Source organism: Muscardinus avellanarius, assembly GCF_963383645.1.
Source record: "Muscardinus avellanarius genome assembly, chromosome: 5".
In the NCBI taxonomy this organism is placed as follows: domain Eukaryota; kingdom Metazoa; phylum Chordata; class Mammalia; order Rodentia; family Gliridae; genus Muscardinus; species Muscardinus avellanarius.
This window is the reverse complement of record NC_137790.1, coordinates 1,104,942-1,132,327: the sequence shown is the minus strand read 5'-3', so window position 1 is coordinate 1,132,327 and position 27,386 is coordinate 1,104,942. Positions and strand designations below refer to the sequence as shown.

General features: G+C 61.2%; 2 protein-coding genes across 2 annotated transcripts in view; one reads left to right on the top strand and one right to left on the bottom strand.

Annotated features, from left to right (window-relative positions):
- Positions 1-6,183, top strand: part of COL18A1 (collagen type XVIII alpha 1 chain) — a gene marked incomplete at both ends in the record, with an annotated part of 54,705 nt that extends 48,522 nt beyond the window's left edge. Inside the window, 10 exons of the mRNA XM_080696032.1 lie at positions 793-836; positions 1,152-1,286; positions 1,785-1,929; positions 2,022-2,095; positions 2,433-2,561; positions 2,831-2,863; positions 3,390-3,638; positions 4,095-4,292; positions 4,903-5,018; positions 5,970-6,183. Of these exons, the coding sequence (XP_080552158.1) occupies positions 793-836; positions 1,152-1,286; positions 1,785-1,929; positions 2,022-2,095; positions 2,433-2,561; positions 2,831-2,863; positions 3,390-3,638; positions 4,095-4,292; positions 4,903-5,018; positions 5,970-6,183 (1,337 nt within the window). The remainder of the gene's footprint in view (positions 1-792; positions 837-1,151; positions 1,287-1,784; positions 1,930-2,021; positions 2,096-2,432; positions 2,562-2,830; positions 2,864-3,389; positions 3,639-4,094; positions 4,293-4,902; positions 5,019-5,969) is intronic.
- Positions 6,184-8,917: 2,734 nt separating this feature from the next.
- Positions 8,918-27,119, bottom strand: SLC19A1 (solute carrier family 19 member 1; the record flags this gene model as incomplete). Its single annotated transcript, XM_080696031.1, has 9 exons — positions 8,918-9,166; positions 15,590-15,731; positions 18,017-18,209; positions 18,364-19,129; positions 22,356-22,591; positions 25,993-26,068; positions 26,156-26,348; positions 26,699-26,877; positions 27,078-27,119. The coding sequence occupies 9 exons, from the start codon at positions 27,117-27,119 to the stop codon at positions 8,918-8,920; spliced, it is 2,076 nt and encodes a 691-aa protein (XP_080552157.1).
- Positions 27,120-27,386: the final 267 nt, after the last annotated feature.

Sequence of the window (27,386 nt, the reverse complement as noted above, 5' to 3'; positions counted from 1 at the left end):
ATCAAGATTGTAACAAGGGAAGGGAAAGCAAATGTCTTTCATACACATCAAATAGGAAGAATCGGGAACACGAGCCAAGGAGTCAAGTTAGTGCCTTGAAAAGGCTGGTAACATCTGTGCACCATCAGAACTGGCAGAGAAGCTGGAGGAGTGGTCTCCAGGCCGGCGTGCCTGCCGAGGCCAGAGTGGAACCGAGCCCACCCTCTGCCCTCGTAGTGCTGAGGCTCCAGCGTGAGGCCGCAGCGAAGGGAAAACCTAGTGTTAGGAAAGCCACCCAGAAGGCTCTCCCAGCAAACTCAGAATTAGCTGATTTACTCAGGTCACTAAATAGAAGACAATAAGGAAAAACTCAATAAACATTGAGTTTTCAATAAACATTGAAAATAAAATTTTTGCCAGGCATGGTGGTGTGCTCCTGTCATCCCAGTTCTTGGGAGGCTGAAACAGGAAGATTGTAGGTTTGAGGCCACCCTTGGCAACTTAGCAAGACACTGTTTCAAAATAAAAAAATAAAATAGGACTGCGGGTATAGCTCAGCGGTAGAGCGTCATTGGGTTCAATTCCTAGTACCAAACAACAACAAAAGGAGAAGGAAAAAGAAATTTTAAAAAGTCACTATTAGAACAAACAGTTAACTAGGAATAAGTTTAATAAAGACATGTGCAGTCTCTCAGCAGAGAAATACAAAACTTTCTGGAAGAAACAGAGGAGGGGTCCAGGGAGTGGGGCGGAAAATCTAGTATCAGAGCAGGCATTGCTGTGAGTTTCCAACCCGGGCTCTCCGTTCTGCAGGACACTTCCCCTTTGACATCCTCCAGCTGGAAGCTGAAATGAAGGTGGGTGATGTGGGGGGCGGGGCGGGGCGTCCTGACCCAGGGCTCGTACCCAGATGGATGCTATGTGCCCCATGCCAAGAGCCTGTCTCTGTTGCCACTGGCTTTGGTGCCGCCCACTGAGCCCCTTCTCTGTGCTCACCCTTGTGAGGGGCACCCTTGAGACACTCGCTATCCCTGGCCAGTCCCTTGGGGGCTAGGCCAAGGCAGTAGGAGGTGGGAGCTGAGCCTTGGGGGTCAGAAGGCCCCATGGCTGCAGGCTCAGTGCCCCAGCCCCACCTGGCAGAGTGGCAACCCAGACAGGTGTTTCTGTTGCAGGGGGAGAAGGGAGAGCGAGGCGACACCGGACAGAAGGGCGAGAGGGGTGAGCCTGGGGCCAGTGGCGGCTTCTTTGGCTCCAGTGCGCCTGGCCCCCCGGGCCCCCCAGGCCCGCCGGGCTACCCTGGGATTCCGGTAAGCCTGGGCCCCAGGCCGGCTGCAGCTGTCCAGGCAGCTCAGGCCTGTGAGGACAGCATCCGGGAGCTACAGGCAGGCCCGGCCTGGCAGTGGGTGTGCCCAGGCCGAGCTGCCCCCCAAGAGCTCAGATGCCGTGCCCCATCCCTTGGCCCTATGGTCAGGCGGGCAACAGGCCGCTGGGTGGCTTGGTGCTGCCCTCCTGGGGTGGCCACGCTCCCAGCACACCACCACTGTCACCTCATGGCTGTTCTGACTGCAGCTGGCCCCAGCTTTGAGTGGGACTGGACCAAACCCTGCCTCCTGGGGACAGAGGGCCGGGAGCGCTCCCTGTTGCCAGGGGCTGTTCTTTGATATCCTGCGGTTGCATCCACGGCAAGGTGGCAGTGGCCAGGCAGGAGGGGCAAGGAGCTCAGAGGCCACTCCTCCTCCAGCCACCTCGGGCACGGTCCTGGCCTGGCCTGCCAGGTACAAGGAAGTGTCTCTTGTCATCTCCAGGGTCCAAAGGGAGAGAGCATCCGGGGCCAGCCCGGGCCGCCGGGACCTCAGGGACCTCCAGGCATCGGCTACGAGGGGCGCCAGGGCCCCCCTGGGCCCCCAGGACCCCCAGGGCCCCCCTCATTCCCGGGCCCACACAGGCAGAGTAAGTCTTCAGGGGTGGGGTAACTGGGCAGAGCCTGTTCTCGCTTGCCATGGTCTGTGTACCATTCTCCCAACCCTGGCTTTTCTCTGTAGCTGTCAGCGTTCCTGGCCCCCCGGGACCCCCTGGCCCTCCAGGGCCCCCTGGGACCATGGGCACCTCTTCAGGGGTAAGTGTCCAGGTGGCTGGGGAGTCCCGGGAGGAGGAGGAGGCTGGTCTGCCGGCAAGTTGCTCTGGGTCAGTCCTCTGGGTACAGAGGCTGTGGCCAAGGGGTGGCCTGGGGCCCATGGTGCCACCTCCACCAAGGGTCTCCTTTGTCTTTCCTGAGGGTGGCCCCACAAGGAAGGCGCCCACCCAAAGTCCACACTGCCCACTCCCCCCGCCCAGTACCCCAAAACACCCAAACAGCGCGCAGACCCATGCCCAGCTCAGGCCCTGTGGTCCCTCCTGTCCCCTGCTGCCGGTGTGGCCTGGGACCGCAGGACCCACTCTGGGCTGGCCAGCAGGTGAGAATCTGGGCCACGTACCAGACCATGCTGGACAAGGCACGTGAGGTCCCCGAGGGCTGGCTCATCTTTGTGGCCGAGAGAGAGGAGCTCTACGTCCGGGTCCGAAATGGCTTCCGGAAGGTTCTGGTGAGTTCCAGGCAGCACTTCCCTGCATGCTGTGTATAGGGGAAAGCAGCCTGTGAGGTCCTGTCCTCGGGACCCACTGTCCACACAGGAGATGGAGCTGATCCGGACTGGGGGCCCAGGCCTGGCTAAGGAGAGGTTGCAGGGTTGGCAGCAGGCACTGGCTGGTGCCCACAGTGACCTCCAAGGGCCCTGCTGTCAGGAGGGCAGAGTGCCGAGGCAGGAGCTGGGGCGGCCCCCAGAGCTGGAATAAGTCCCGTCTTGCCTTTCAGCTGGAGGCCCTGACGCCACTCCCATACGGGACGGTAAGAAGGGTTTTCTTTGCACAGTGGTTAAGAGGTCCTGTCTTATAGCCCTTATAAACAATGCTCTGTGCTTGGAGTCCTGGGCTGAGTATGTGTGACTTGGGCTCACCCCTGCTGGGGAGGGGGCGCACAGACCACGAGGCCACCACCCTCCACGTCAGCTGTGTCCGGCTCATGACCCTCCTCAGGCTGGATGTCCTTGGAACCCAAGGCCTCATCTCTGCTGACCCTCATCCAGGCTGGGCAGCTTTGAGGCCGAGCGCCATGGCCAGCGAGGTCTCTGGGTGCAGGGCCTGGGGTGCCATGCGGGGGATCCTGCTGATCAAGCCTCCGGGGCTGGCAGCTCTCCTGCTGCTCCAGCCACACACCCTGGGGCAGCCCAGGGCTGGGGTGGTTCCCTGTCTCCATCTCCAAGCCCAGCCCTCTGTGGTGGAACACCAGGGAGATGCAGAGGGTGGTGGGACTGGGCAGAGGCAGCTGGGATCCCGCGCGGGCAGCCGCTCCACAGATACTGTTCTCTCTGCAGGACAACGAGGTGGCTGCCCTGCAGCCCCCCGTGGTGCAGCTGCACGAGGGCAACCCCTACCCCCGGAGGGAGCACTCCTACTCCACAGTGCGGACCTGGCGGGCAGACGACATCCTGGCCAGCCCCCCACGCCTGCCGGACCCCCAGCCCTACCCCGGGGTCCCGCACCACCATGGCTCATATGTGCAAGGCCGGCCGGCCCGCCCCACAAGCTCGCCCACCCACATCCATCAGGACTTCCATCCTGTGGTGAGCGCCCCTGCCCTGCCTTCCTGGGCAGTGGGGGCCTCCAGAATTGGTTCTCTTGGTTCTTGGGGCAGGGCGCTGTGGGTGGCCTTCTGACTGGTCAGGGTGGCCGTTTTCCAGTCCTGAGACGTCGTCTGGTGGCCGAGTGGCTGTCAGTACAGTCAGCACTTTGGAAGGCAGTCTGCACCTGGTCCTGGAGGCCTGAGGCAGAGGAGACGGCACTGGCAGGCCTGGAGAGCCTGGCCTGCCGAGAGAGCCATCTGATCCCAGGAAGGGCATCAGGGTTGGGGGCTGGGGCGCAGGGGTGCCGCCAGTGGGTTGATACTGTTGTCCCCAGTGTGGCGTGTGGTGCTCTGCACCCAGCCCCTGCAGGCCCTGCCTGTCCTGGCGAGCTGCGGTTGCAGGGGCTTGGGCAGGGCCGCCTCGGTGGAACTTGTGACGCCCTGGCCTCTCCTGCAGCTCCACCTGGTCGCGCTCAACAGCCCGCTGTCGGGCGACATGCGCGGCATCCGCGGGGCAGACTTCCAGTGCTTCCAGCAGGCGCGGGCTGTGGGGCTGACCGGCACCTTCCGCGCCTTCCTGTCATCGAGACTGCAGGACCTCTATAGCATCGTGCGCCGTGCGGACCGCGGGGCCGTGCCCATCGTCAACCTCAAGGTGGGGGCCGTGGCCTTCGGGTACCACGCCTGGCCTCAGGTGTGCGCAGGGGACCACGGTGCAGCCCCCGAGCTGGTGACTTCTGGGCAGGCACCATGCAGGTGTGGGGACCACGTGCTGCAGGAACCGCAGGGCCTCCCTGGGACGTTCCTAAGGCCCCCCTCACCCCGCACCTCACAGTGGCTCCCGAGTCTTCCGGGCACACCTGTTACCAGCTGCCTGAGTAGGGCGGGGGCCACCGGCATCCACACCCATGGCAGGTCCTCACACACGGGCCCGGGGCCATCCATGCCATCCAGTCAGCAGCCCCCAGCCAGAACGCCTCAGAGGGTCTCACTCCACTGCTTCCTTCCTTGAATCACTCGGGCTGCAGCTTCTGGATTCCCTGAGAGTGCCATCATTCCCAGAACCAACAGTGGTGGACCCGCAGGGCCGCCCACCCTCTGCCAGGCCAGCACCAGCACCTGGGCAGGTCCCTCTGCCTCAGCCCAGGAGCCCAGTGTGCGGCTCCACCTTGGGGCCACTGAGACGCCTGCCCAGGGCTTGGCTCCCTCACACCCATTCCTCTGGCCAGACGTGACCAAAGAAGCCCACTGTCTTCCCTCCGCAGGATGAGGTGCTGTTTCCCAGCTGGGAGGCCCTATTCTCGGGCTCCCAGGGCCAGCTGCCGCCAGGGGCCCGCATCTTCTCTTTCGACGGCAGGGATGTCCTGAGGCACCCAGCCTGGTAGGTCCCCTAGGGTGCACGGCGCCCAGCTTTGGGAGAGCCCAAGCAGCAGGGTGGCATGCATGCCAGACTTCTGCCTGGCACCGCAGTGTGAGGACCAACCCTACCCGTGGCCGCTGCAGAGCATCATGAAGTCCAGACAGGAGACACCGAAAGCTGAGTTGAGGTTTTTCAGAACATCGTGGCTCTCAAGGCCTTTAAGCGCACTCGTCCACCACAAACAGCATGTTTGTGGCCTGGGACAATTTAGACCCCGTCCACCATGTCAACATCATCGGGCATCACTGATCGGGAGAAGCTACCCCTAAAGCACACCTGTCAGAGCATGCGTGCACTTGAAATGCTGACAAATCCAGACAGGCCGGGAGGCTGAGACAGGAGGATCGCGGTTAAGCACAGCCTCAGCTACTTAGTGAGGCCCCTTGCAACTCACTGAGACCCTGTTTCAAAATAAGAAATAGGGCTGTGGGTGTAGTTCAGAGGTAGAATGCCCCTGGGTTCCATCCCTAGTACTTAAAAAGACAACCAGATGGCCCTCAGAATTGTGTCACACCCTGTGTCCACCGCCTGCCAGCGGACAGCCTGCTCCCCAGTGCTCTTTAAAGGGTGGTTTAGGGACAGGCAAGTGTGGCCCGGTGGTGCCCAGCCCAGCTGTCTGCTCTCAGCACCCGCGAGGGCCAGCTACGCCCCCTTGGCAGGTGGCGCTTATTCCTGGCCCAGGCAGTACCTGGCACCTGTATCCCGAGAGGGCTGCCAGGCGCCCGGTCTACACAGCTGCGCAGGACTAGCTCTCTGAGGCCACCGGGCCAGGCTGCCCTGCCACGTGCAGTGGGCGTGTCGGGAGCTGAACACCTTGCAGTCCGGCCCCGCGCCCAGGGCCAGCCTGCTCACCGCCACCTTTGCTGCCCTGGGGACAGGAGCGGCGTGGCTGATGGCCAGTGTGTTTTGCAGGCCCTTGAAGAGTGTGTGGCATGGTTCTGACCCCAGCGGGCGCAGGCTGACCGAGAGCTACTGTGAGACGTGGCGGTCGGAGGTCCCCGGGACCACAGGCCAGGCCTCCTCCCTGCTGGCGGGCAGGCTGCTGGAGCAGAAGGCCGCCGGCTGCCGCAACAGCTACGTCGTCCTCTGCATTGAAAACAGTTTCATGACCTTCTCCTCCAAGTAGGGCCTCTGCCAGCCAGACAGAGGACGGGCACAGGGCAGAGAGCGTCCAACCAGCTCTGGCACCTGGCTGGAATACTTTCCTGTGCAGCTCACACTTCATGTAATCCTCAAGAAATAAAAGGAAGCCAAAGAGTACATTTTCTAAAAAGTTCCAGGCAGAAAGCCGGGTGCCAGCAAGGACTTCCTGTGTGGGGCGCTGTCCTGCCCTGTGGCCTCTTGGCTCAAGCCAGGCTTCAGCTGCCCTTCAGCAAGAGGCCGGCTCAGACCTTCAGCCCTGAGCACTGCAGGCCCCCCAGCTGCCAGGAGGGCTTGGCATCCCAGCCTGGCACCATTCCTGCACACGTGGGCCAGCTGCAGACCAGCAACTGGGAGGTCCCTCCCCTCCCTCCCAGTGGCTGTGCGGGTGGCCGGCAGGCAGGCTCGCCCAGGTGGTAAGCAGGGCAGCCCAGGTCCTGGGCCAGGAGCCCCCTTTCTCAGCTTCTCCTTTTTCCACCCACCGCCACCGCAGCGCCCCCAGCTGGAGGTTCCCAGGCTCCGCACAAAGGCCAGACAGGCTGTTCATGGCTTTCCCCGAACTGGCCAGGCGTGTGGGGCTGCTCAGGCCTCTCCCAGGCTGGCCTCCCCGGTGGGCCGTGGCTGAGTCCCAGCGGGAGAGCTCTGTGGGGCGCACGTTGGGCTGCGGCAGTGGCCAAGCCCCAGTCCTGTGCTCAGGGCCACACTGAACTGACTGCGGCCACAGCACCAACATGTTCCTGACTCAGGATCTGCCGTCTGAGGGGAGCAAAACCGGTGGGACTGGTTCTGTAACTGTGTGATGTGAAGCCATTTGAAACAGGCACCAAATAAAAATGACTTTTACACAGACACTTGGTTTGTAAGTACCTTCCTGCACAGACAGGAAAACCAGCCAAAGGAGTCTCGTCCCCGACAGCCCAGCCAGTGACCTGCGGAGGGAGCACAGGTGCACGTGGGTGTGTGGGGTGCACGCTGAGGATGCACACGGTGTGTTATATATGACATACAGCTGTACACAGGTGTATACAGAGTGCCATCCAGACGCGCGGCACCCAGCACCCTTCTCGGTCTCCCCTGGCAGCCAGCAGTGCTACGGGCTGGCTTTGGTGTCTGCTGCACAGCAGCTGTGTCCCGGCAGGCACCCACCTCTCAGGGCCACGTGTGCCAAAGACCGAAGGGCTAGTGTGCACCCCAGGAACATGATGCCCAGAGCCCCACTTGAGCATGGGACATGCTCTCTGCCCTGGTGGGTGAAGGAGCTCAGGAGGAAAAGGAATCCCAGTCCTCACACAGTGCTGGCTGCGCAGAGGGGCTGCGGGAAGCAGGACACAGCAGGAGGGCTCCCGGGAGCTGCTGGCCACGAGGCTGACGGCCAGTGCCAGGCAATGGGGGTCACACTTCATCCCCCATGGCCCAGCCAGCCCCACGCTACTTGCCTATCTTACTGGACCCGAGTCCAGCAAGGGCGATGGTGGGCCTGTGCAACCCTCCAGGTCCACTGCCTGACTGCCTTCAGCTTCCCTGGCCCAGAGTTCCCAGGATGCCCAGCCGGCTCCAGCAGCCCCTTGTTAGGCAGGAGGCCCGCCCCGGCGCTCTGCTGAGCCGGCCCTGAGCAATGGCCCTTCACTGGGCCAGCCAGGAGACAATGTGCAGCCCCTACAGGAAGGCCACGGGCTAGGAATAGACATGGGCTCAGGGTGCCCTGTGGACATTGGGCTGAGCTGAGACCCTGTTCCCATCTGATGGGCACAGCCCTAGTACAAAGGCAAGGCAACCTGGACTTGGGAGCCCTCTCACACAGGCTCACGGTTTATTTGGGAAAAGCATTCACAGATGGTCAAGTCATGGAGGGATCCGCAAACAGCTCTCAGATGGAGGCCGTTGGCGCACACTTCCCCAACACCAACCCGAAGGCGGGCAGGCCACAGGGGCCCTCGGCGCCACTGCCCCCCACACCACATGCACGTCCACAGTCCTTGGAGCCCACGAGCATGCAGCCAGCCCCTGCTGCCCTCTGCTCGGCACTGGGCACCTCAGGACAGAGGAAAGGACCAGGGCCTGAGCTGGCTCCCGAGGGGAAGAAGGACCTGCTACAGACAGGGGCAGAGTGCCGTGTGCTCTGACGGGGACACATCTGCCACCCACCTGAGACCAGCTCCTCGCACACCATGGAGAAGCCAATGCAGCTCTTCATTTAGTCAGAAAAAAAAAAAAAAAAAAAAGCCCAAAAATGCAAGCACCTGGGACTGCTGGAAATGTCACAGTAACAAAAGACAGGTCTGAGACTCGGGCCCCAGTGGACTCTGGGTGGCTGGACCCTGCAGACCAGTGCACCCTGCAGGTGTCAGCCACCTCGCCGCCCCAGGGACGGACGGGACCTGCCTCTGGTCTGGGAGGGCGCAGGGCAGGGAGACCTGGCATCCCGGGCCTGGAGGGGCCCGATGTGTAGGTGATGGCCAGGCAGTTCCCCTGCATCCCAGTAAGCAGGGCTCAGGGACAGGTGACCAGAGGCTATCAGCAGGGCCAACCGAGATGCCTCGGCCAGGAAAGTGCCCGGGGTGTGGGTGCTGGGGCCACACTGAGCACCCCTGTGAGGTACCAGGGCCAGGGGCTCCCGCCCTGAGCGCTGGGTCTAACACAGCCCACTGGGATGCTCCTGGCTACTGTCAGACAGACACAGGTGGGCAGGGCTGCCCTGGGCCAGGACTCCTCAGGGAGAGTCAGGCCTTGGCAGCAGGTCCTGGGACCGCAGTGCTGTCCTCCACGTTGTCCTCTGGGCCGCCCAGGCTCCCGTCCTGCACGCTCAGCGCCTGCACAGACTTCTCCTTCTCCTCCAAGGGGCTCCTCAGCTCCTGGGCCAGGGGCAGGGGCTGGTGGCGCCCCCGCTGGCAGTACCGCAGGCCATCCAGCCCAGCCCCCTCCAAGTAGACGACAAACAGCACCAAGAAATAGATGAAGTAGACGGAGAACTAGAACAGAGACGGCCAGTGAGCGAGGGCAGGCCGGGTCAGGGCTGCAACCCGGTTGACGCCCGCCCAGGGGCCTCCCACCTCCAACTCCCGGTGCCTGGGAGCCTGCAGTCACAGGCTCGCCTCCCCTTCACAGCCTGGCCAGTCCTAAAACGGGGCGCCCTGCCTTCCCAAGGATCCCCAGGGAACCCAGGTGTGGGCCCTGCACACACGAGCCTCCTCCGCTAACCCCAAGGCTCTGGCTTTGGGGGCTGCATCTCCGAGCTGCCAGGAACCTCTAAGGCGACATCCCCTGGGTCAGCGCTTCCCCTCAGAGGACCTGCTTCCTCACTCAGTCCAGCCCACGGCCTCAGAGCTCTGCAGAGCCCTGCCTCTGGCAGGAGCTGACAGCAATTACTACGAGGAGTCAGGCCAGGCAGAGTGGCCCCTGGCCCCCAGGACACCAGGGAGGGACCAGACTGCCAGAAGGACCAGAGGTCCAGGCGGCCAGCGGGGCCTTAGTACCGCAGGCGGGGCTGCGGCCCTCGGCGAGGCGCCTTCCTGGGAAAGCATGTCCTGTTAGGGACTGAGAAGCAAGCCGCTGACGACCTGGCTCCAAGAGGGTGCGTCTCCCTGGCCACCCTCTGTGCACACCACGCCCCAGCATGCTGCAGGCAGCCCAGGGGAGGCAGGTGGGGGCGGCGCTGGTGAGACCCCTGGGCAGTGTTTTGTTCGTGTGTCTTGGAACCAGAGAAGCCAGCGCCGGAAAGGCCGCAGTGGCAGGGAGAGCCCGACACAGGTGGCGCTCTCTGCTGGGCAAAGGGCCAGGACGGGGCGGCCCTGCCCGAGGGAATGGCCTGGAAAGGCCCTGCCAGCCCGCCCAGCACGCCATGCTGACGAGGGCTCCCCTGGGGTCAGGCAAGGCCAGCAGCGACCACACGGAGCGTGCGGTGGAGACACCACCTCCCTCCAAGCTGGGTGTGAGAGAGGGCTCTGGACTGGGACCCACCACGCAGCACTGAGCGCTCCATCCCCAGACTCGAGCCGCAACCCCACCCACCAGCAATGAGGAGGCGCTGCGTAGAGAGACCGCCGGCGGGAGAGCGGTCTGGTCACACAGCCCGGACGCCCGCCGCTCACTGCGTGGCTCACCCCCGGCCGCAGGCCTTGACGCTCCACTGGACACCAACTGAGGTGCAGGTGCTGGAGCTGCCTGACAGACGCCAAAGCTGTCACCGTAAAAATGCTCCAGTGAGCTGGCGTGGTGGCGCACACTTAATCCCCGTGCTTGGGAGGCTGAGACAGGATCACACAGGTTTGAAGCCAGCCTCAGCTTCTTAGGGAGGCCCTCAGCAACTTAGTGAGACCCTGATTCCAAATTAAATATAAAATAGGGCAGGGGTGTAGCCCAGAGGTAGAAAGCCCCTGGGTTCCACCCCCAGTACCACACAAAAAAGAAAAAACTGCTTCAGTAGCAGCAAACATGCTGTGAGTAAGCAAACAAGCAGACCAGTCTCAGCAAAGAAACAGGAGAGGAAGCAAGAGAAATCAAGACAGGCTCAGACGAACAAAACAATGGCAAAATGAAGTTGTCTGAGCAGAGGAGGCAATGAGCTCCAGAGCAGGAGCCCTGGAGCCAGGGAGCAGCGCAGGGGCAGGACCGGCCTGGGCGCTCCGAGCTCAGCCTGGGAGGTAAAGCCGATTCACTGCCCTGGCCTGGCAGGCGAAACCATCACCCAAACTAGTAACGCAGTCGCTGTCCCCACCGAAAAGCCCACGCTGAAAACCCAAGATGCCACAGACAAAGCCAGCGAAATCTACAGCACGTGCCAGGAGCCCATCGGAAGGGAAAAAGAAAACAGAAACCGCGATGGCCTAGCCTATAAATCATCACGTGAAATATGAACGGCCCCAACTCAGCGAGTAAGGCAGAGGGAGGCAAGATGGTTAAATGTGCGGGCTCAACGCCCTACTGTCCAAAAGAACTCGCTTCAGATACCTCAGACGGGCTGAAAGTGCGCGGGAGGCTACACCCTCAAACACGGTCACGGGGAGGCGAGGTGTCAGGGCGCAAAAGCGTCAGCCTGGACTGTAGGCGCACGCAGGGCTGCTGACACGTGAGCACAGCGCGGCAGAACCAAGCAGGGCAGGCAGGCCCGTGTGCTCGGAGGCTCCGACCTCTCGCCAAGGATCAACGGCCGGGCAGCGGGGCTGGCGGGCCTGTCCAGGCTCCAGCGCGAGCTAAACACGCATTTTCTCCACGTGTCTACACAGTACACATCAAAGCAGGCAACATTCAGGGCCATGTAACACACCGCGACAACTTTAAAGGGATTAAAATCATACAGTATGTGTTTTCTGACCACAACAGAGTAGAAAAAGAAACCAATGACAGGTAATAGGAAAAGCTCAGAACATTTGGAAACCAAGAGCACACTTGAAATAACCATGGGTCAAAGAGGAAGCCTCAAGAACTCAGAAAAGAACAAAATGAGCCTGAAGTAAACACGAAAAATATAATTTGAACCAGCGCAGCAAGGCTGGAAAGCAGAAGAGAGGTCGGAAAGGAAGAGACTGGGCATCGTCATTTGCAGACAACGTAACTACACAGAAAACCTCAAGACACTAACAACAAGCATGGCCATACTAAGACTTCCTAGAACAAGAAGTGAGCTAAGCAGGACTGCAGGGTACGTGGTAAATGTACACTTGTCCGCCATACTTCTATGTGCTGGCAACACACACAGCACTGGTCTGGACTGAATCGTGTCCCCCAAACACCAGATTTACATGTGGACGCCCTAGCCCAGAATGTCACTAATTAGAGAGAGAATGAAGACTAGGTGAGGCCACAGGATAGACCTTAACACAAAATGACTACTGTCTGTATAAGAAGGTGGACACTAAGGACGCCCGCACACAGAGAAAGGCCATGGGAGGATGCAGGGAGAAGCTGCCACTGCAAGCCAAGAGGAAGGCCTTGGAAGGAACCAGCCCACACCTTTACCTGGGACTACTTCTGTTGTCTAGGCCATCCAACCTACACTATTGTTAGGGCAGCATGCTAATACAGACATCAAAAATTTAAATATAGCTTCACATATAATTTTTCCCTAAAAAATGAAATACTTAAGTATAAATCTAGCAAGACATGTTCAGTACTTAATACTTGTATGCTGGAAACTAAAATACTGCAAGAAATCAAAAGTGGAGAAACACCATGTTCATGAATTGACAGAACACTGGCTTGATATAAGTCATAACAAAATCTCAGCAAGAATTTTTGCAGATGTAAACCACGCTACTCAAAAATGTGTACAGATTGCAAAGAAACTCCAATAATGGAAGTCATCTTGAAAAAAAGAAAGAAAGAAAAGAATAAGTTGGAGGAATCAGTCTAACCAATTTCAAAACTTTTCATAAAGCTTCGTAACCAAGCAGCATGTTACTTGGTAGAAAGGTAAGCACAGAGCTCAGTGGAACAGGATACAGAACTGAAGACCAGACTTGTTCATACGTTGAACTTTTGACAAAGGGGCAAAAGCGATGCTGTGGTAAATCTCAGCACACGGTCCTGGAGCAAGTGGGTGCACTCAGGCAAAAACGTGAACCTGGACCTAAGCCTCACACTCCATACCCAGCTGGCTGAGCACAGACGCCCACAGACAACCATGAGCCCTCACAGGGAGGGGGAAAAGATACCTGAATTCAGGGCTGGGTAAGAAATTCTTAGACTTGACACACCATAGCACGATCCATAAAAAGAGAACTCAATCAGCCCTCATCAAAATTAAAAACATTTTCTCTTCAAAGACCATGTTTAAAAAGTGAAAAGATGAGCTGCAGGGTTGAAGAAAACGTTTACCCATGATATATAAACCCAACATAAAAGCGCTCAAAACATAGAGTAAAAGGAAAACAAAACATACCCAAATAATCCAAAACGGGCAGAAGAACCCCGAGGAACATTTCACCAAAGGACACAGGTGAATGGTCACGCAAACTAAAAGATGTCCAACATCTGTCAGGAAAGTGCAGACGAAGGCCACCTCAAAACATCTCTGCTCGCCTACAAGAAGGGCGCCAACGTCGAATGCTGGTGACGCTGTGGCGAGACGGGCCCACGCCATGCTGGTGGGGCTGCTCCACGGTCCACCACGGCCGGAGCAGGCAGCTTCTTCCCAAACGTGCAGCTCCCCTGGCCCAGCAACCCCTTTCTGGGCCCTCATCCCAAAGAAATGAAGAACCTACGTTCACACAAAGCCTTGGCGAGGACGTCTGGGCAACTTTATTTCTAATACTCAGTAGAAACAGCCCACAGTGCATTTAAGGTCAGGAGCTGGCTGGGGCACCTCACAGCTCGTCATAGTACTCGGCAAGGAGGACACACCAGGGAGGGCTACAGCAGCCGCCGACCTGCATCTCGCAGGACACCCCCAAGGGAGCGCACTGAAGGAGCACACGGTGACTCTCCAGGACACACGCAGGGGCAGGTTGGTGCAGATGAGCGGGGCTGCGAGTACAGTTGGTGCTGTGACCTGGATCTAGACTACTTCCCCCAGAGCTTGTGTTGAAAGCATGGTTCCCAATGTAGAGGGCTCAGAGGCAGGGCTTTTAAGCAGTGATTAGATCACAAGGGTGCTGATCTCATTACTAGATTAATCCGTTTGGTGGATTAAGCCATCGAGAGCTGCGCGCCCCATGGCCCTCCTGGCCCCCAGCATTTTGGCCCTGCCCCTCCCCAGGGACTGACCCCTGTCCCGCCCTTCTCTCCAGTCAGAATGAAGCAGGGGAAGGCGAGTGTGCTGAGCCTGGACCCGTAGGTATTTCAATTGTGAGCCAGATGCCCTCTATAAGAACTGTGTGTGTGTGTGTGGGGGTACTGGGGGTGGAACCCAGGGACGTTTCACCTCTGAGCTACACCCCAGACCTAATTTTTATTCTTTATTTTGAAACAGCGTCTCACTAAGTTGTAGAGGGCTTCACTAACTAGCTGAAGAAGCTGGCTGCAAACCTGCGATCCTCCTGTCTCAGCCTCCTAAGTACCGGGACTAAAAGCGTGAGCCACCATGCCCGCTCAAGAATTACTTTGTAACCTGGAAACAAACCAGCCAGAGAGGTGTCAAGGCACTTCTCTTGGCCTGACCCTCTTCAGCCAGGAACTGCTGAACTGTGGGCCAGAATCTGCCTCAGCCTCCTAATGGGCCTGAGCCACAGGACGGCTGGGGCTTTGGCGAGGGAGGGCTACCTGTGACCCGCTCTCTGGGAGCTCTACTGGGCCCATCCCCGTCAGCCCCATGGCCCTCAAAAGCTCCCAGGGGTGGGCCTCTCTGAGGGGCACACAGGCCGCACCTGGCCTTGAGAGCCCTTCTGGAGCCACCCACCAGGCTCCCATGCTGACCAAGCAGCAGCAACGCAGGAGAAGGCACTGGCCAGGGCCAGCGTGGCTGCAGCCACTCCGGGTTTCCATGGGGTCTCTGGAAAGACCCCTCCCTGCCCAGCCATGTGAGCAAGGCTGAGCTCCAAGGGCAGAGAGGGGCCCTCCAGGATGCTGGGGCCTCCAGGCCAGCAGGACCACTGCCCAGCACCACCCACTGGCACGTTCAGTGGCAACAGGCGGCCTTTGGACCCGCCGCATGGAGGCTCCTCCACCCCCTAATTAAAGGGCCAGGCGAGGCCGCACCATGTGGGGGCAGCTCTGAGAGACTTCACACCCTAGAGGGCTCTGCCGGGTGGAGATCAGCCGGTCTCTCTGCAGGACAGACAGTCCGGCCCGCCCTTGGCATCAGTCCTGCCTGTGCTTCCTTCCTGGCCAGAGCCAGGGGCCACACCTGCCCACTCGCACCCTCCCAGCTGCGGCACTTCTCCACGGAGCCTGCCTGCCCGCATCTAGTGGCCAATCCCACCAGGGCTCCAGGAAGACAAAAGCCTCCCGGCTGCAGCCAACAACTGCCGCCCAGTGTGGGCCCCCTGGTGGACTCCGGCTGGCACAGAGGTCATGCCAAGCAGCCCCTCGTCACTATCAGGAGGAGGTCCTTCTCTCTCGTCAGAAGCAACAAACCCTGCCCAGAAGGGGCACCCTGCGGGGGCTGTCACTACCAAACCAACTGGAGTGCCCGCACCTGGCTCTGCCCAGCAGAGGACATGCCCAGTGCCATCTAACCAGGGATGGAGGCCTCCAGGTCTTGACGGCAACGGGCAGGGATGTGCAGTAAAGGAAGGCCTGGTGACAGGCCGTGAGCACACCCAAGTGACTGGGTGCCTGCAGGGCTCCAGGCCCCTGAGGGCTAACGGGAGACAAACCTGGGCAGAGTGGTAAGCACAGCAGGCACCTGGGTGGCACAGGCTGGGTCACCTCCCCAAGACCTTCCCACCCCTGCCGGCGTGGCCCGCCCTTCCCCCAGGTGGAGGCTAGCAGGCCCCAACGGAAACAAACAGGCTTACCTGATTCTGGACCGGAAGGGCCAGGCCCCGTTTGTCAGAAACCACAAGTGTGATGGAGGTCTTGAGAACGGTGGCCAGGAACGTGTTAATCCCAAAGACCAGGGCACAGAGCTCTTTGGACAGAGAGGACGCAATCTGAAACCTGGGCATGAAGAGTAGGCTAGGTGAGACGCGCGGGGGACAAGACACAGGGACCAGGCCAGCAAGGCCAGCGTGCCCCAGGGGAGCCCAGCAGACCCAGCCCCACCCGCTGGACCTGGGCACACAGCCCACTCCCGGCAGAGTCCCACCCAGGGCACAGCCCCCCCGGCTAACCCTCCCCGCCTGCACACACAACCCAGCGCAGGGCAGGCCCAACCCTGGCGCCCACCTGGAGCAGCCCGCGCAGTGGGGCAGGCAGCAGGATGTGCCGGGGAAGGGTGGGAAGGTGGGCAGGGAGCATGAGAGGCTCAGAACAGCACCACCCGACGTGGTATGGAATGGAGTCTCTCCCGGATGGATACTCAGTAAAGCTGGGAAAGGCCAGGGCCACAGGTGACTACGGTGCGGGCAGAGCTCGGCGCCCAAGGGAGAGGCGCTGCAGCCAGCCGGCGTGGGCAGCAAGGGAGCCCGCTCCTCCCGAGAGGCGTTCAAATGCTGCTCCAGCGGATTCCCCAGGGCTTTCCCTAGCACAAAGAACTGGATGAAGGTGTTCCAGCGTCCACCCAGAGAGAAGGGCAAATAACCAAAATGCCCAAGAACCCTGTACAGAAAATCACCAGAGGCCCGGGGAGAGGGCAGCACAGCAAGGAAAGCCCAGAGGCAGCCATGCAAGCCGGGGCGCAGCGAGCCGGGGCCCTAGGACCCGGCCCACGCGGCACAGGGGTGCAGCTGTGAGAGCAACCAAAGGACACAGGACAAGGGTAACGCACATGAGACCAGGCGAAGGTGGCCATGGGCCACCCGGGATACGTAAGGGGAAGACTGTCCTGGCAGGAAGGAGCTGCCGCCCAGAGAGTGAGCGCCGGTGGTCACAGGAAGGCCCCAGGCTCAGCTTGGGCCGGAACCCGGGCCACGCTGGCACCTACAGTGCTCGCTGAAGCCCCTTCTCCAGCGGTTAACCTGGACCTGGCCTGGCCCCGTCGGAGGCCACCTGAGGGCTACCATCAGAACATGGGGAGGAAGTGCGGGCAACAGCATGGGCACCGTGTCTCCTGGGGAGGATTGGCCCCAGCCCCTGGGGCCCGCTCACTGCCAGTGATGGCGCTAAGGGGCGGCAGGCCCCGAGGTGGGGCAGGCACCTGTCTGTGCCCCATGCTGAGCTCGTTCTCCCATGGTGGCGTGAGGCGCACAACCAGCCAAGCATTGGGGTGCTGCCCACTAGCTGGAGCAAGGGGCCTGCCAGCAGGTGGCCCTCGTGCCCGTTCAAAGCGTGGCAGGGCGTGAGGCCACCGTGCCAAGGGAAGGAGGAAAGCTGGCCCGGACCTGAGTGATGAGTGTCAGGACGGTGGCTGCAGCACGGACCAGCACAACCCAGTGTGCTCAGAACGGAGAGGACACGAGCCGATCCCAGCTTGCAGGCCCTGGAGGGTAGTGCAGGTGCCAGGTGCACAGAGGCTCAGGGGTTGGGACCGCCAGGGGCGGTGCTCTCCACTCAAGAGGTGGCACACGTGTGCTGAGGGGTGTGTGGCGGACGGTACAAGTGTGCAAGGTGGTAGGCAGGGCAGTCCTGGGAGGTGAGGAAGGGCCAGAGTCCTCTTGGGGGGGCTAGGGAGCAGGAGGCCAAGGGGGCACTGTGCCAAGTGAGCAGGAGTGAGCATGTGTGTGCTGAGCACGGACTGTGTTCATGTGTGAGTACATGGTGCACACGTGTGGGTGCATGTACTGTGTGCGTGTGAGGTATTGCATGCGAGTACTGTGAACATGTACGTGTGTGTGCTGTGTGTGTACACTGCATGCACCTCCTGTTTATTGTGTGAATACAGTGCATGCGTGTGAACTGTATATGAGCATGTATGTGCTGTGTGTGTACGTGTGTGTGCTGTGTGCATAGGTACTCTGTGAGCACATGGTACACGTGCACGTGTGGGCAAGCATTTGCGAGCTCATGAAGTATGTGTGCACTGTGGGGCAGCACATGCAGTATACATGGCTGGTGGGGGTACAAGCAGCCAGGGTGCCCTCACACTGAAATGTGCAGAGGAGCAGTCTTGGGAGAAGTGGGCCAGGCCAGTGGGATTTGGGGAGGGCTCCTGGTTTGCGTGCCCAGCGGCCTCAGAGAAGAGCCCAGGGGTCTGGGAGAATGGCGGTGCAGGGGGACCCAGGAAGGGCTGGGGCAGGGAAGGTGGGAGGCCAAGCTCTAGCTACCTCTCTGGACCCCCAGCAAGGACACACCACTCCAACCTGTGGAAGGCAGAACCTTCCAGAAGCCCCCCAAGGCCCACTCACGTGGCAATGGGCACTAAGAACTGGTAGGCCCCGCGGAAGAACACGTAGGCCGCGTAGCAGACGGCGATGTTTCTGGTGTTGTACAGGAGGAAGACCAGCCCGGCCTGCAGGGCCGTGATGCCGGCGATGACCAGCTTTGACCACAGGGCCCAGCGGATCTTCACGAAGCCCGCAGCGAAGGACGTGATGGCACCTGGGGACAGGAGTGTCATGGCCTGCTAGGGCCAGGCAGAGCGTGGGGAGGCACGGGGGCAGGGGGGCAGTGGCCTGGAGGGCGGGGGCTGGGACCAGCGCACGGGGGACGTAGCAGCAGAGCTGCGGGCAGGGCGGGCGGGCTCTGTGCGTACCCAGCAGCGTGGAGGCGGCGTCAGCCGCACCGTTGTAGACCTGTGAGCTGTCGGTGGTGGGGTGCACCGTGCTCCACAGAATGTGCACGTAGTAGACAATCAGGTAGTAGCCAGCAGAGTTGAAGACCCACCAGAGGGACCAGAGGCGCAGCTGCGGCCGCCGCACGCTGGTCCCCAGCTCGCGCAGCATGCACACCAGGAAAGAGTCCCTGCAGGTGCCCAGCACGCGCCCCAGCTTCCCCCGTGCGGGCCGGGCCGGGCCTGGGTGCATCTGGTCCAGCTCACAGGGAGAAGCCCCGCGCACAGGGGCGCTGCGGTTGAAGAAGAGGCTGCGCTTGGGGCGCTTCAGAAAGAGCGCGAGGCCTAGGCTGAAGATGAGGAAGGCCAGGGAGATGCAGTTGAGCTTGTAGAAGGACATGTGGTGCACGGAGACCAGCAGCTGGCCCAGCACGGAGCTGGTGAAGACGCCCAGCAGCACCGCAGTCCGGGAGTAGCTGGCCATGCGCTGGTAGTGGGCAGGGCGCACCAGGGAGAAGATGTAGGAGGAGTAGGCGATGCGGGCCGCCATGGTGATGCTGTAGCAGACCTCCATGAGCTGCATGTGCAGCACCGAGTTGCCCAGCAGCAGCAGCAGCCACACACACACGTAGCTCAGGCCCTGCAGCAGCAGCACCGGCTTGTAGCGCAGGTAGTCGGTGAGCAGGAAGATGGGCACCAGCACCGCCAGGTACGAGTAGGTCAGCACCGGCGTGATCTCATTGGTCACCTGCAGGCAAGCAGCTCCAGGGTTACTGATGCCGGCCGCTCTGCTGAGCACACGAGTGAGCGCAGGGACCTGCCCTGCCAAAGTCACCCCGCTGCCACCTCGTGCACCTGGACCATGCTGCAGCCCCGAGTCAGGGGCTGCGTGACCTCCTCGGGACTCCTCATCCCTGTTGCCTGCCAGCTCAGGATGTCAGGGGAGCCTGGAGAGTCGGTCACACAGGCAGTCAGCTGGAGAAAGCCTTACCCCACAGAACGCTGCCAGTGCTCAGGGGGGAAGTCTTTAAGCGCGGCTGCGATCACGCTAATCTGGGCTGGCCTGTTTTTTCTGGACTCAAAATTCGGTTTGATTTTGTCTTAACTCCGACAATGTGGAAAACAGTACTGTGGCCGGTAGATATGCCAACACAAGCTACCTGGGCCCTCCCAGGAGCCAAGGGAAAACCAGACAAGAAAAATGGGAGAGCAGCCGGGTGTGGCGCACGCTTGTCATCCCAGCAGCGGGGAGGCAGAGATCGGAGGATCCGAGGTTCGTGGACAGCCTCAGCTACTTAGCGAGCCATTCGCAACCCAGTGAGACCCTGTTTCAACAATAAAAAAAAAAGACTAAAAATTAGGGCTGAGGGTGTAGCTTGGAGGTACAATGCCTCTGAGTTCCCTCCCCAGTACCACAAAAAAAGAGAAAAGAAAAAAAAAAAAGAAAAAGATAAAAGGGAGAGCAGAGAGGGAGGACAGTCCCAGGGCGGAGGGAGCTGTGGGAGGCCCCCGGATCCCACACCCACAGAGCACACAGCTGACCCCAAAGGCCCTGGGCCAGCAAACACCAAGCAGTGAAGGTCCCCGCAGCTCTGCTGCGCAGGCCAGGACATTCTGGAACATTCTCAGCACGGATCAGACCGTGGGAAGGTGAATAACTCGTGACTCTGGAGGTGCTGAGTCTCAAGAAGCCTGGAGCCTTGCTGGGGGGCCAGCTACAGGGGTGGACATCTGTATTTGTGGGAAAATCCTGGGAATGTCAAACAGCCCCTTTGTTGACCAGCCCTCCTGCTGGCTGCCTGCTCAGCCAGGAACCCTGCCGGATGTCAGGGCCAACCATGCCTGCTGCCTGCGAAGGGGCAGCTCAAGGTGTGCCCTCAGGGGACAGCACGCACACCACACCCCAGGCCCCAGCCAGGGAACAGGTCTGCACCCAGCTCGGAGGGGACAGGAGGGGGGGCTGGACACTCAGGAGCTGGGCTGGCAGGCCAGGCCCCTTACCAGGCTCCAGCTAGAGCTCCCCCTGCCAGGAGTAGGGACCCTCCTCTGGGACCTGCCCTCCCTCAGACCTGCAGGTGGGCAGCAGGGGAGCTGGAAGGCTGCTAGGGGAGGGGCACTCGCAAAGGTTCCAGAGGGCAGGTGGCCTCTGTCGGGTGGCCTGGCTTTGACACAGGATGCCCACCTATTGGCCAGAGCCCAGCCCAGCACCCCACAGGCCTCCGGCAGGGCCTAGGCTTCAAAGGGGTGAGCCCAGGTCTGGATCCAGATAGACTCAGGGCAGCGGGTCCCCAGGAAGGGTCTGGGCATGAGAAAGCAGGAGCGTGCTAGGCACAGGGCCCTGGCAAGGCCTCCAGCGAGGTGAGTGGGGCTGTACTCCCACACTGCACCCAACAGCCTCGGCTCCTCGCAGCCAGGACCTGGGTGAGCAAGGACTCCCCAGCTGGGGTTCAGATCAGAGTAACAAGACTCCAGCAGAGAGACAGCAGGGACAGGAAGGAGGTCTCCAGACAGCCAGGCCCAAGGCCCAGAGAAAGCAGTGCCTGCGGGGGGTGTCACCAAGTGCCCGGCTCGCAGGTGGGCCGAGGCACCAGTTCAGAGCATCAGCCCACACTGCAGGAGGCAGGATCCAGCCCACAGCCATGTGTCCAGGACCCTCACCCAAGGATTCCAAACTATGCCTTGAACCCTTCACCTGAGGATTCTGAAGTGTGCCCTGCTCCCCTCACTGAGGAATTCTAGAATTCTCTGCGTCCCACACCTGAGGCTTTTTTTTTTTTTTTTTTTTTTTGCGGTACTGAAGATTGAATCCATGGGTATTCTACTTCTCAGCTATACCCCCACCCCTGTTTTTTATTCTTTATTTTGAAACAGGTCTCACTAAGTTGTGGAGGGCCTCACTAAGTTGCTGAAGAGGCTGACCATGAGCCTGCGATCCTCCTGTCTCAGCCTCCAAGTCCCTGGCCCATACCCAGGATTCTAATAGGCTCCCCACACCCAAAGCATTCCCTGGATGGGTGAAAAGCAGAAGTCACCTGCTCATCCCAGGTAACATGCTGGAAAACCGTCTCTGTTCAATCACAGACAAGACTTAGGTAAGGCCAGCCCCAAATCTGTGTGGGGTGTCCCATGTCCAAAAGTATGTCATAAAACACCATTTGTGTGGACTTCCTAGGTACAGACCCAGCAGGATCAGGGGTTGCCCAGTTCCTGGCTTCTGGACCTCTCTTACAGCCAGAGGGGCTGTGGCCAGGGGACTGGACCCCAGGGCCATGGACAAAGCCCAAGACTACTGCTCCCTGAGGACACCCGGGCCGGCTGGAATGGCTCCCCTCTGGAATGTACTTTGTGAAATATGAGAGCAATTGTTTTTTTACTTCAGTATACATACTTGTTCCTATAAATAATGGCAGAGAAGCCGTCCAGCTGCTCAGCAGGCGAGGGGATGAGGGCTGCCCTCCACAGCCTTCCTGTCCAGCCAGGGTCCACACAGCACACAGTGGAGGCTCAAGATGCCATCTCAGAGTCGGCCCCAGGGCCTGAGCCTCGTGCCTGGACATAAGCTTATTAGCAGAGTTTCAATAGGACCCTCTGTCCTCATGACCAAGTACAAAAATTCCTTCAATAATCCCTTCAAATAGCTGCTACAACCCTGCTGGACACGGGCCCTGGAAGCACGCTGGCAGAGGAGCTGACCTGGCAGGGCCAGGGGGCAGCACCCCTCATCCACAGAACCCAAGGAAGTTCTCTCTGGCCTGGTTTACAAGTCAAAGCTGGGCCCTTCCCCAGGGCGCCTCCCTCCAACAGCACCTGAAGTGGGCTGTGTGTGGTGCGGGTCCCAGCCCAGTCCCCTCTGCACCCCTGTCATCTTAATAGCCACTAATCTTCCCCAGCATCTGTTGCGCGTGTGCCCACCAAGAGCGCCTGCCCTCCTGCCGAGCCCCCTGGGGCTGAGCCTGCACCCCACGCCCACGTGCCTGCTCCCGAGTGAAGTTCTTGCTGTCCCCCACGAGGTAGGGCGTGATGAAGCTCTCCCCCGGCCGCATTTGCGCCATGAAGCCGTAGAAGCAGAGGTAGACCACCAGGCACTGCCATGACTGCGGCTCCTGGCCGGGCCCGTCCTCGGGTGCCTGCTTCAAGTCCTCCTCCTGTCTGGAAGGCACCATGCCGCCCAGGCCCCGCAGCTTGGCAGAGACCCAGGAGAATGCTGCACCTGGAAAGAGAAGTGAGAGTCAGGACGGCAGACAGCCCGAGGGCACGCCTCCCCCACGGGGGAGTCCAGCCTGCCACTCAGCTAGGATCCAACACCCAAGCCCATGCCCTCAACCTGGACCGCTGGCCCAAGCACCACCTGCAGCAGGCGCCCTCAGAGGTCCCCAGGCAGGGCTGCTGAAATGCTAACCACTTTGTTAACTCATGGATAACATTTCGAATCAGCGCTTGGTGCCTGGCCAGGTCTGCGGGCTGGACACGCCTCCTCCCGCAGGTCTCAGTGGCTCCCCAGCATGCCCCCCCCATGCAAGCTACTGCCGGACAGCACCTGCGGGGCAGGGGGGTCACGCAGGAGGATCCACTCTGCAGGACGTGGGCATGTGCCTGGCACACAAAGGTGCTCAGCAATGGTGATGGGGCACCAGCTAGGGAACCTCGGGCTCACATGCCGTGGGTGGTGCCCTCCAGGGACTCAGGCAGCCATGGGCAAACAAGACATGAGAATGGGCAGGTGCCAGCAGAGGTCCAGAGCTAAGCTCAGGCCCCAGCACAGGCCAGAGCTGGACATGGCCGGTCATCCAGGCCAGGCACCCATGATGGCTCTGCTCACCACCAACCCAGTCATCACAGAGGGTCTGTGTAGCCAGCCATCCCCCAAGGGTGGCCTCCGTGCAGACCCAGGAGCACTTGGGGCGGTCGGGTGGGGCACGCAGGGGGAATGTCTGGCGCCTTGTCTTCCTGATTCTGCCCAAGACCAAGGGCCCTCTGTGTTGTGCAGGAGCAGACCTCATGCCCAGCGACTGTGCTCCGAGGGCGGCAGCCGTCCACTGACCCCGGCCCATGCTACTCCCGCTCATTTTCACCCCCCGCGAGCCACATGCTGCCACTTTTCCGTGGGGCACTGGTGTAAGTCAAGATGTGCTCGGCCACAAGAAGTGTGCCGCCACCCATCCACGGCTCCCAGCACCAGGCCTCGAGCCCGCACGCGTACAGAGGTGGACCGCTGCTGAGGCCGGTGGGGCATGAGGAGCTGCAGGAGATGGGCTGACTGCCCAGCCCTGTCCCTCCTGCCTGGGCTCACAGCTGACTGCAGAGGGTCTTGTCTTGGGGAGAATGCCCTTTACCTTCAAGCAGTGGGGGGGAAAGCGCCCCTGAGCTTTGGGGGCCTAGATTCCAGGCTGAGAGGTCGTGGGCTGGATGTGCCCCTGACCCCACAGGACCCAGGAAAGCAGTCAGGGACTGAACTAAATCCAGGGTCCTGCACCATCCATGACTCAGGAGCCCCTGCGTTTCACTGCCAGCCCCGTTTGAAAGGCGCCCGATGCACAAGCCTCAAGGACATGCCTTCTCGGTGTGCACTAGGAATCGGGGCAGGGGCGGTTCTCAACACAAGCATGAAGCACACTCAATTAGACTTCTCCAGCCTTGACTCCCACTGCTCCCAAACCCGGGGGCAGTGCTGCTTAGACTGCGCCAGAGCTGTGTTGGCCCTGGCCTAGCTATGGCCAGGTCAGCCAGGGCAGGCAACTTGCACACGTGGAGGGGCCGCTCTCAGGACTCCTGGTACCCAGGTGGAAAGCCAGGGCACGATGTGCATAGCTGGTGCAGCGCCCCATGACTGATACTCAGAAGGGCCTATGGCCCCAGGAAGTGGAGAGCCAGCTTGTGCTCCAGGATTACAGCACAGACGCGTCTCACACCCAGAGCGCCACGCCCAGCTGGCCAGGCATCCCCTCACCCAGAGCTGGCCTGGGCAGGGGTCGGCAGGTACCTGGAGATGAACCCAAAGCTGCCTCCTATGCACCTGCCTCTCTCTCCCAAGCTCAAGGCTGCTGGGGGCCCCTCCAGACCCCTCCTCGCCACTGGGAATTCTACTGTCTCAAAGGAGGGGCTCTGAAATCCTGGTTAGGAGGCTAAGGGGACTGGCAGGGGTCCCTGGGCAGCCTGTTCTCGGCCAGGCATGTCCTCACAGGTGGGCTCTGTGGCACATGCGCTTTCTCCTCCTCTGGGGACCATGCTGCAAGTCTACAGCTGGGCCAGCAGCTGGCCCATCACCCTGCCTGGCTCGGTGCCTTACACCTGGACTCTGTCCATAAACACATGCTCAGCAGAGACACCCAGATGCCCCAGGGACTAGACTCCTGGCAGCGCCCCACAGGAACGTGGCATGCGCTATCAGGACCCGGGGCTCCCTACCCCACCCTGCTCCAGGAACTCCAGGGTCGCAGGAGATGGTCCACCTGTCCTAGAGGCCCTCTCCTGCACAGCCTCAGGCCAGCACACAGAAGCACACGGTAACCACAGGGAAACGGTAAGAGGAAGCCACCGGTCCCCAACTCCCGACACACAGGTGCTTCCATTCCACCTTACATGCCTAGAAGTCTTCCCTCCTGCCAACACAAGGCTCCTCAACTCCACAGCCCTGGACCAGCCTCCGTGAGCCCAGGGTCTACTCAGCCAGAGGACACTGCCACTGAGAAGCAGGCTGGGGAGGAGCTGGGCCTGTCCCAGAAGCGCTGGCGCTACAGCAGCCAAAGGCCCAAGTTCTTACTTAAAGTCGGCTCCTAACACCAGCCTCTGGTGCCACGGTCCAAATGTGTTCACCTGCTCAGCCCTTCCCAACCCAGGGCAGGGAGGCCTCCTTTGTCAATGCCCCTGGGAAGAAATGTCAGGCGGCCTCCCCAGGAACACCAGGGGCCGTGCAGGTGTGAGTCAGCCAAGGTCTCCGCAGGAAGCTCAACAAACAGGTGGGGGGTGGGATTGGACCTCGAGGGCCTGATCCCAGCCCAGCCCCCAGCCCAGCCCGGCCACTGCAGGCAGTGGAGGGAGGGGCAGGCCTACCCAGAGAGTCAGGGGAAGCCCCAATGTCCCTCCCCTTCACCACCCAGCACCTGTGGGGTGGGGGAGTACCAGATGCTCCTACCCAGCACCTAGCACCCTAAATTAAAAAGAAAAAGAAAACATCACTCTAATTTTGTCTGAAAACAGCTCCTCTCTCCAGGCTGGCCAGAAGGGTGCCTTGCATTTTTAGATCACCTGCCAGTAAAAACAGGAAAGGGAAAACGCAGTGCACTCTCCCTAGTACTGTGACTGAGCTCGGTGCTCCTGAGTGTAATTACGCCTCTGGCTCTGGCCCACAGGTCCACCGCAGAGCAGCACCGTTCCCCAGCTGCCCCGCACGGCTAACCATAGGTCGGGTTAAAGGCCTCCCTGAAGAGAGTGGTCAGCAGACCAACAGGCAGCATGGGCAGGGCTGGGTGCACGGGGAGTGCCAGGCCACTCCGCTGGCCAGAGGGTCAAGCATTCTGCTGAGTGTCTAGGCTGCCTGGGGGTCCACAGGTCACCCTGGGGAGGGGCATCTATTTACAGGGTGGCACCTTGAAGACTTTCTCCCAGCCTTACTATGGGAAACTGCTTCCTGTAGATGCACCTGGACTCCGGGCAGGCTGACGTTTCCACCTGTGTCCTGAGGTCCTGCCTGAGGGTCCACATGGCCAGGAACCCCTGAAGACAGTAATGCACCTGGGCCACCGGCTAGCCTCCCCAGGAGCATTCAGATGCGGACTTGGACAGGCGCGTGGGTAGTGGTTTCCTGATGCTGAAGACCACTCAGGACCCGCTCCGGATGCTGCCTGTTCCCTGCTGAAGCCCACGCCAAGAGCGGCTCCACAGGGAAGCTCTTGAACTCTTGGGCACCTACAACCTCCAGGCGCAACAGTGCCACCCGAGGCCACCAGGGCTGAGCTGGAGTGCCGGGCCTGCGTGTTCCCAAAGGTGGTCAGGGCAGGGCACCAGCGCCAGGCTGGTCCACGCAATTCCTCCTGGCCAGAGGAAAGGACCCGGCGCAAGGGGAGCAGACGGAGGACCGTCCCTCACAGCCCCCACCAGCCAGCGGGCGGGAAGTGGACGGAAGGAAGCCGGTCCTCCACCGTGCACTGGGGTGCCGGCAGCACAGGGCACGCGGCGCCCGCCTCCCCGCAGCCAACGTTTAGACCCTGGCCCGCGCCCCGCATTGGCCCCAGAGACCCTGATGCCCTGCAGATCCAGCCCATGCCCGCCTCACCCGGGGACCCCGACACTCCAGACCCCAGCCCGTGCCTGCACTCACCAGAGACCCCGACGCCCGTCCACGCTCTGCACTAACCCGGGGACCCCTGGCCTCCCACACACGCCGGCCCCCGGGCCCTCTGCAAACCCGGCCACGGCCCCACGCGGGTACCTGGGCTCGCTGCGGCGGCGGGCTCGGGTCCCGCGCACGCGGACTACAGCGCCCACAGTGCCGCGGGCCTGCAGGGAGGGCGTGGCCGCTCGCCTGGCCACGCCCCGGGAGGGGCGCATGCGCGCGGAGTGCCGGCGTGCGACCACGCCCACACCGAGGCGCGCACGCGCGCGGAGTCCCTCGACCAGTCCCCGCCTGGGTCACGCGGTCGGCCCCTGGTGGGCGGGCAGGCCTGTGCTCGCCGCGATCCGACCCGGCCCCTCGCTACCGCCCCCTCCTCGTTCCCTGCGCGCCCCGGCTCCCGGACCATCCCGCCGCAGCCCCTGCTTGAGTCCCGACCCACCGACCCACCGAGGACGGGCGGCTCAGCCCCGTCGGAGCGAGTGCCCTGGGGCTGCCCCACCCCACCCAGCGGCGCTCCCTAATCCCTCCCCAGCTGTGGCCGCTGGCCCTAGCCCGCCTGGGACCGAGGCCCCTCCCCGAGCCCGCCCCGACCCCTGCCGGGCCTTGGGACCCTTGTCTCTCCCTGGCCCCTGACCACCGCTGGACCCTAGGACCGAGGTCCCCACGGCCCGCC